Raw genomic sequence first — 8135 nt, 5'->3', positions numbered from 1 at the left:
AAAACCGTCTCCAAGACATCTCCAATCTCTAAGTAAATATATATTATAATTAACAAATGTATACTCAGAATTTGTCTAAATACGTTTTTGGGAAAAGGATTACTATTTATTTTCATATACTTAATAGTTGTTGGTAACTTATTGCTTAGACTTATTTCTTATTTCTAACCAAATACCTACAGACAGATCTTGAAATATACATATATCAGATATTACCTAAATCCACATAATCCAACAGCAGATATTTTAAATTAGGATGCATGTTGAAGGTTTGAAATGAACGACATTGTACAAAATGACATAACATGCAGACTATATTTGCAAGTGAATGTGAAAAAAGCAAGAGAAAACAAACCATTCAAGTCTAAAACTGAACAATGCATAATTGTGAAAAATGCACGTTCCAGGCTGTCATTTATGGAATGTAGCAAAATAGCATGCGTTGAATCAGGAATTTTGAATTTCAAAAAAAAATACATGAAACCTGTAAAAAACGTACATAGATGTATCTCATGCAGTGTTTTCCACTCACCCGAGAGTAAAAAGCTTTTCCCGACCGATAAATGTGTTTTAAATTTGCAATTTTGTTGTTGCTAATTACCAACCGTATTGTAAACAATGCTCGGGGCAATCCAGGCGTCTCCCCGGGTTTTGTTACCGTTATCAAAATACCCCCGGGTGATCGTACCCCCTTGCACGAGAATGTGCTTTGCACGAAACAAACATGGCGGTGATAGTTAAGGCATATTTGAACATTCAAAGTGACTGGACGGAGTTGTTAAGGCAAGGATAGTGAATCGCTTGGGTTGGTAAGTTGCAGGGTACTTATGATTTTATCATTTTCTAGGAATTCTGGTGAGAAAGTGTGGATATCATGTTCAAAAAAAGGTATGAACATCATGTAGGAGTGACAACGACATGAGGAAGTTAGACTATGTTACTAACACGGTAACGTTTTTGGGCGTTTTCATTTTCGTTCTCATGCAAAAGCGGTATCAAACACAGGCAATTTACAATGGAAGTAGAAGCTACTTTAACATATGGGGCATATTCTCCCTTGGATCGTGTGTACAAGGCCCTAAAGCTATAAGCTTTGACAAGAATGATTTCGAAAACGGTTGAAAACGACGCTCGTGTGCACATAGCCTTAGATCGGTGTCAGTGCATATCATAAACCTCTGCAAGTAATATCGTGCTTACCATATATCCTGTTATTCCTGTGTAATACATTTCTTCACGTTTTCGCTAAAAAAACACAGGAAATCCGTCAGTTTATGGCGAGATAACTTCACATGGAAGGAGAGAAGAGAGAGAACTAAATGCGACGGATGGCTTTGAAATCGAGAGTTTTGACACAGGTTGAAAAGATAGATATACTTTAATAGAAAAGAATAAAAATAGTTGTACTATTGGTATACGAAGTTCAAACACAGTTGTAGTAAAGAATAGTTAAGCATTTAAACTAAGATTTTGGAGTATATAACTAGTAACTTGCTGTATTTATGTAGAGAAGTATGACTATATCATATCCAGAATGGAAGTGTTCAACCACATTTCTCGCTCCTTCAAACGTCTTCACCAACATTCACTCTAAAAGTGTAAGAAAACGAAGATTCTCTAATTGCATTTAGAACAATTAGAATCTTTCACGACAGATGCATTGTGACATACCATTGACTCCTTTTAGGATTCATGGTCTTGATATCTCACCAGGCGGTTCATTGGGTGTTTCATCAAGTTCTGATGGTAGTTTAAACATCTGGCAAACGTCCGATGGAAGGGTTCGCGTACGTAAATAATCGGTTTTGTTTACAGAGAACATATCGACTTTTCTATCTGCAATACTCACGATGAATAAATCCCGTTTATTGGCTCCAGGTCTTTTAAGTAATAATCGTGTCTTGTAGCGTGAACTGAAAGGTCATGTGACGGAAGTGACGTCGTGCCAATTCTTTCCCTCTGGCGTGGTGGTGTTGACTGGTGGTGGTGATATGCAGATGAAGATATGGTCAGCAGAAAATGGTTCTTGCCCAGTTACATTAATAGGACACAGAGCAGTGTGAATGATAATTTTCAGTCAGGCTAATCAGATGATTCCTGACCTAAACTACGCTCTTTCTTCAAAGGTGTCACAGACACAGCTATCGTGGATAAAGGACGAAACGTGTTGTGTATGTATATAAATGCATGGTTCCATCCATTCCGGTCCTTGTGCCCCGCTATGAATTCGATCATATTTCAAACTGATTTTGTAGCGTGTTCACGTGATGGATCGGCGAGATTGTGGGATTGTGGGACAGCCACCTGTCTTGGTGTAGTTGCAGAGTGTTCATGTCCTATCAACGCATGTGCAATGGAAACATGCAATGAAGGAATTGACATGGGATCGAGGGAAGAAGAACTAAGTGCGTGTTTTGTAAAACCTATAAATTTGTTAGAGGTTTCATTTCAAACTAGGAATGAAAAACCATTGTAACAAACAGTATCAATCCACAAACATCCTTGATAATCCATTGCGATCTTCTTCAATCCTGAAACATCTTTGGAAATCCACCACCATCTTTTTCAATTCACAAACATCCTTGGCAATCCATTGCCATCTTCTTCAATCCTGAAACATCTTTGGAAATCCACCATGCACCATCTTCTTCAATCCATCTCCTTACAGAATAAATCATTGTTAACTTTTCAGGCGATAGAGAAACTGGTTCAGCTGGTAAGATGCTGGTTATTGCCAGAGAAGACAAAATACTACAAGGAATTGGTCTCCACTCCAGACAGAAGGTGCTTAACCAGAAAAAAGTGAATTGTTGATGTTTTTATTCATACGACTTTTCATGGAAGAATTAGAATGAAGGACATTACCTTGTTGGTTCGTTCATTTTCGTGAAGCATGCTCCATTACGTCATTATTTTTATTTTCACAGGTGTTCGAGGTCTCTGCCAATGACGCTTACAATGCTTGCTGTTTTACATCAGATGTGAGCTTGTTGGCCGGAACACAAGATGGCTGTTTGTACCGATATGATTTGCGTAATATGAGGTGAAGTAGAAAACGCCAGCGCCATATTGGATAAATGAGAAAAAAGTTTTCAATTCCAATACCATGATAAACGTTTCTGATATTGTCTTTTTTATTATTCTTAGCGAACCTCTGAGTGTCGTGAAAACGTCAGGAGCATCAATTTTATCTATGGTAAATTCGGCATTAGGCAGTCTTGTTAGTACAGGTATTGAAATATTGAAAAATTTTGTTTCTTATCTTTCTGCCTGATTCACATAGTGATTCCTCGGGAACCCAAAGGCCGAGAATATCAACTGTCCTACAATTATAATCAAATGGGTTTTTGAAATGTCATCAAAACAGATGAAAATTTCTACCCTGGAGCTAAAATATGAGTTAAGGCTTGGTTAAGGCGGCAAAGTTGTTATTCCTGTTGTTTTAAGGTGATGGATGCTGTTTCATGTGGTCAGGGAAGGACGAACGGGGCGTATGTTTCACTGGCCCGGATTGTGATTCAGTTTATAAAGTTCGAGCAAATAACAGACATATTTATACAGCAAGTAGAGATGCAAATATCAGAAAATATATCTTATGATCTCTCTTGTAATGTAACCTAGGAATATTGGCCTCACTAGACCAAGAAAACGAGGTTATCATTTTGAAAGAAAACCGCAAATTTGAAATCAACTCTTGAACTGATTAAAAAAGGTGTTGGATTTATTTATCTTTTTGAAGTAGAGGAATAAATTAATTAAATAAAGGCTGGTAAATCTTGGGAACGATTTAAGGCAACCATTCCAAAAGCCAAGCAATCATTAACAAAACAACAGGTTGAGCTAACGAGGACTCGGCTTAATTTTTGAGTGTTTTTTTAATTTTTAATTTAAGGTGAAGTTCTGCATCTTTATCGTTGTACAATATACAAGCAATCATTATGAAAGCCTCTGTAAACTATCAATCATGCACTCCTTAAAAACAAACATCATTTAGGATTATTAAAATTCATCACAATATCTGAACTTGTGTTTATTTATTTATTCACTCCACGCTGTGGTTTTACTGCTATTAAAATTCACAAATTCGATGATTTAAAATCAAGTATAGGTTTCGTAACACTAAATCTCCCGCAATCGGGAAAATTTGCACAACAATTATATTCTATCATATTTTTGAAGATAAAATTATACAATTTCATTTTAATAGACACAGTATTTATCATGTTTAGATTGTCTATGTATACCTTTGCCAATGCAGATAATTTATTATTGAATCTATTTCTTGTCAAACGTACGTCCCTCATGTTTTAATAAATCACGAATCATACGACCAAAACGACCTTGATAAATCGAGTCACGACCGAAGCGCCCCTGTTCTTCACTTTCCGAATATTCTCGACCAAATCTTCCTTGATTCTTACTTTCAGATGATTCACGTCCAAAGCGACCTTGATCCTTGTTTTCTTCAAAATCTCTCCCGAAGCGTCCTTGTTCGTTTTTCTTTGAATATTCTCTGCCAAACCGCCCTTGGCTATCCGAGATCTCGTCATCAGCTGAAAGCTCTCTCCCAAACCGTCCTTGTTCATCTTTTTCTTCTCGCCCGAATCTCCCTTGATTATTCACTTCTAATAATCTTCTTCCAAACCGTCCTTGCTCCTCATTCTCCCGCCCAAACCGTCCTTGCTCCTCGTTTTCCCGCCCAAACCGTCCTTGCTTGTCCGAGAACTCTCTTCCGAACCGTCCTTGTTTCTCGTACTTTCTCCCAAAACGACCTTGAAGTTCGAAAACATCATTGTCAGTTTCATCTCGACCAAATCTTCCCTGTTCGTTCTCTCTTCCAAATCGACCTTGGAGCATGTTTTCTTTCCCTCGACCAAACCGTCCTTGATCATTCGTCAAATCTTCGCGCCCAAATCTTCCTTGGTCCGTTCGTCCAAATCGACCTTGATCAGCGAATTCTCTACCGAAGCGACCTTGTTCCGAACTCTTTGAATCGCTACTGCTCATCTCCCTACCAAAACGCCCCTGATTTAGGAGGCCTTCCCGACCAAATCTTCCTTGAACCGCTTCGTCATCTTTGGTCTCATCCCGCTGCACCTTTTCTGAATCTTCAAACAGGAGATTATTCGCATCTTCGTTGACTTCTTTACGGGAGATCTCTTCGCTCAAAGCCATCGTTTTGTCATTTTCGACTTTCTTCATTACAGTCGAGGTGACACAGCTCGCGAAGACACACGAAAGAAGCAATACGAACATGAAATTCATAGCGAAATCTAAAAAGTCGAAATCAAGGTTCCCGTTAAAGTTCTTCTGTTAAGGTTCTAGGCTTCTTGTGGGTGAATGCTACGTCCTCCCGTCTTATATCGTTTTAAATAAAAAATCACCTGCCGATAAGAAGGGGATCATGGAACTTCTATGCCACATAATAGGGTGAACTGTCAAAAAATTGCGTTGGAGAAAAAAATGTTTGGTTCAACACTGCACGAGCAAAATTGATACCAACCTATTGTAATTAAAGCGGACCTGTTTCTGCCCCTTGTTTGGGGATTTGTTTCCTCGGCAGGGAAGGCAATGCTTCAAGATGAGGACACCACTAATGAGTGATTGCTGAGGTTATTGTTACAGTTACCAATGACATAACTCTTAATCTCACAAATCGTAGTTTCAAATTATGTTCAAGGCTGACCGCTATATGCCAATAAACTTAATAAAACTTCAATCCAATAAAGTGAACCCCCAATATAATTTGATCTAAAAAAACCTCCTATTTTTCCGTATCATTTCACGCAGAGAGGGGACCCAGCAGAAAAATATCTTCTAATATCTTGTTTCCACCTTGAGTTTCAACCAGTTATTCATAAGTAATGAAATTTGTGTATACCCCAAAGGTAAAAATGGGTGGGCTGTCCTCAATATGTCTGAGTGAGTGACGGAGTAATATAACTTTCCCAAGATTAATTGCCAAAGACCAATAAAACGTGGGGGGTAAAAAAAAACTCAAGAAATCAGCGATTTATATTGAAAACAAAAGTCAAGCCGTGAAATAAAATAGACAGTTTGTGAATCAGCGTGTTTGTATTTGCCATGACTGGAAACAATCATATGGATTTTCAAAATACTCATTTTGTTTACAGACTAGAGATGGAAAATTATATGTTCTTCGTTTTATGCGAAAGTTAGGAAGCTCATTTTTAAGATATTTGCGAAAGAATATTCCCCAAATTGAAAAAATCACTTAAAATATGAAATTGCTTCAATTAATATTCAGCGCACAATTTTTACGCGGTCTTAATTGAAAAAAATATGCATGAAAAAAGTTCTAAAAAAACCGTAGACTTTCTTTTACCATATATTCGCTTTTAATGCGGAGGAAGACTTCGAAGTACGGGTTTTTAAGCTTAGACTTTCAAAGGGGTGCGTCTCACAAGATGGAAATGTGATTTTCCGTCAGAAATCGTAAATTTAGGCTGATAACAAAACCTCATATCATGAAATCAATGCTCATGGCCTAATTAAGCCTCCCAATTTCACCAGTAAACCCGTACATTAACCAAAGTATGCGTAAAATCGAAAGCATATTACATACCTCTTTTTTTTCGGCGTTCCACTAAAGACCGGAGTAAATATTGCGGTTTTCACCGAAGGTTCTTACGCCCGTGTGGTTTTGCTGTAACTGAATTACTGTTTTAATATTGAATCGCTTTATAATGTCAGTGTCTATTGCACAAGGCGCACCTGTCATTGGGCCGGATACAGAGAGTGGGCCGGTAGAAACACAAAGTGAATGGGGCTGAATTTCACAAGAACAATTAACAAGTCACAATTAACTTTCATCAGGAGCAATTAGCGGGATTATTGCTTTCGCAAATTAAACCCCATGGATAAATATAAGAACAAAGAAGAATGACTAATTGATCAAGACAACGCCGAATGCAGAAATATCAAGATTAATCGACTTCAGTGTTGTTTCTTTGGAGCGTAATGCGTCAAAGCTTTGTAAAAGCTCGAATTTTCCTCGGCGCCAAAAATATCGCATCTATATATGAAATTCTGCTTGATTTTTCGCGGCAACACCTGCTTCGCGATCGTCTTGAGAGAAATCCAGCCGTTGTTCCTAAATTAATACCTTTTCATAAATTTACCAAGTAAAACAATTGCTTTTTACGCGATAAAATTATCAAAAATGTTTTAACTTTAGAGAATGAAAAATTACAAAACGAAACATATATTTGGGGAAAATATATTTTTAATTTAACAGTCGTATTTACGTTGTCAAAAAATGATAAATGCATCAGCCTGAATTCAAATAACTTCATGCTTATATACTGCAATGCTGCAAGTTTTCATTTCAATTTTGCGCAAAAAACATGCGATTTTACGTTTTCAATGAAACTAACAAAAAACACAAGTGTTTTCCGGTGTGATGTTGTATTAAAAAGGATGTTAACGGTTCTATTTTCAAAACAAATCGGCTAAAAAAAGAATGAAAGAATTACTAAGTATAACAATCCCTCCATTTGCTTGCATTTCTCATTTCTATAAATTTTTATGATTAAAAGTACTGATTGAAGATCAAATAAAACGCATTTTGAGACCCCCTTGAACCTCTTTGCGCAACACGTTCGCCAAACTTGTCCGACTTTCAGACAATGACGGATGCACGTCTTGACGAAATTTTAATTTACCGAAGACTGGCCCACTTAATTGTAGCCCATTGCCTTTCTTCAATGTTCTGCGGTCGATATTCAAACACCGAAAACCAAACAAACGGTGAATTTGACAAGCCGTTGTGAAAGGAAGTGCGCGATTACAATTTAAATTGGTTATGTAAATTTTTAATGATTATTGTCGCGAACATTAATTGCAGAATGTGAAGGCGTGCGGCTTTTGTAATTCAAGCGAGGTGATGTCGATGTGGTTGGAATGCCTCAAACACACACTCAAAAAATAGGCTTTTTTGGCAAGGTTATAAACGAGGTCGCAAAAAAGGATTTTGTTCACGTTTTTAGAAGCAAATATACAGTTTAATGAATAGAATTTTGTGTAGACGTTACCGTTCTGAAGTGTGAAGACATATAGCAAATACAATAATCATTTTAAGAAGAAGCTCACATTGACAGTTGGTAAAGATAATA

The 8135-nt window shown here is 37.2% G+C and overlaps 2 protein-coding genes across 3 annotated transcripts; one reads left to right on the top strand and one right to left on the bottom strand.

The window, feature by feature from the left end:
- The first annotated feature begins 2 nt into the window (after window positions 1-2).
- On the top strand, window positions 3-4000 carry LOC114538242 (proteasomal ATPase-associated factor 1-like). 2 transcript variants are annotated; one of them, XM_028559403.1, is made up of 12 exons: window positions 3-32; window positions 848-888; window positions 1260-1355; window positions 1507-1599; window positions 1690-1787; window positions 1908-2057; window positions 2126-2171; window positions 2256-2405; window positions 2693-2784; window positions 2928-3043; window positions 3148-3230; window positions 3448-4000. In XM_028559403.1, the coding sequence occupies exons 4-12, from the start codon at window positions 1515-1517 to the stop codon at window positions 3597-3599; spliced, it is 972 nt and encodes a 323-aa protein (XP_028415204.1). In that variant the 5' UTR covers window positions 3-32; window positions 848-888; window positions 1260-1355; window positions 1507-1514; the 3' UTR covers window positions 3600-4000. The 2 variants fall into 2 exon arrangements, with proteins under 2 accessions (XP_028415204.1, XP_028415196.1); XM_028559395.1 differs by lacking the exon at window positions 3-32 and adding an exon at window positions 711-783.
- Window positions 4001-4042: 42 nt separating this feature from the next.
- LOC114538258 (antho-RFamide neuropeptides type 2-like) lies at window positions 4043-6690 on the bottom strand. Its single transcript, XM_028559415.1, has 2 exons — window positions 6587-6690; window positions 4043-5273 (listed from the first exon to the last, which is right to left on the bottom strand). Exon 2 carries the CDS (start codon window positions 5263-5265, stop codon window positions 4276-4278), a length of 990 nt encoding a protein of 329 aa, XP_028415216.1. The 5' UTR covers window positions 5266-5273; window positions 6587-6690; the 3' UTR covers window positions 4043-4275.
- Between the last annotated feature and the right edge of the window lie 1445 nt (window positions 6691-8135).

Source organism: Dendronephthya gigantea, unplaced genomic scaffold (genome assembly GCF_004324835.1).
Source record: "Dendronephthya gigantea isolate DGI-Jeju-01 unplaced genomic scaffold, DenGig_1.0 000002F, whole genome shotgun sequence".
NCBI lineage: Eukaryota > Metazoa > Cnidaria > Anthozoa > Malacalcyonacea > Nephtheidae > Dendronephthya > Dendronephthya gigantea.
The sequence above is the reverse complement of the archived record's forward strand: the minus strand, read 5'-3'. Positions and strand labels throughout refer to the sequence as shown.

Coding starts and splice junctions, on each gene's coding strand:
- LOC114538242 (XM_028559395.1), top strand. CDS start 725: ATGGCGGTGATAGTTAAGGCATATTTGAACATTCAAAGTGACTGGACG. Junction 889..1,259: donor GATATCATGTTCAAAAAAAG/GTATGAACATCA, acceptor AAAAAAACACAG/GAAATCCGTCAGTTTATGGC. Junction 3,231..3,447: donor AGGCAGTCTTGTTAGTACAG/GTATTGAAATAT, acceptor TGTTGTTTTAAG/GTGATGGATGCTGTTTCATG.
- LOC114538258 (XM_028559415.1), bottom strand. CDS start 5,265: ATGAATTTCATGTTCGTATTGCTTCTTTCGTGTGTCTTCGCGAGCTGT.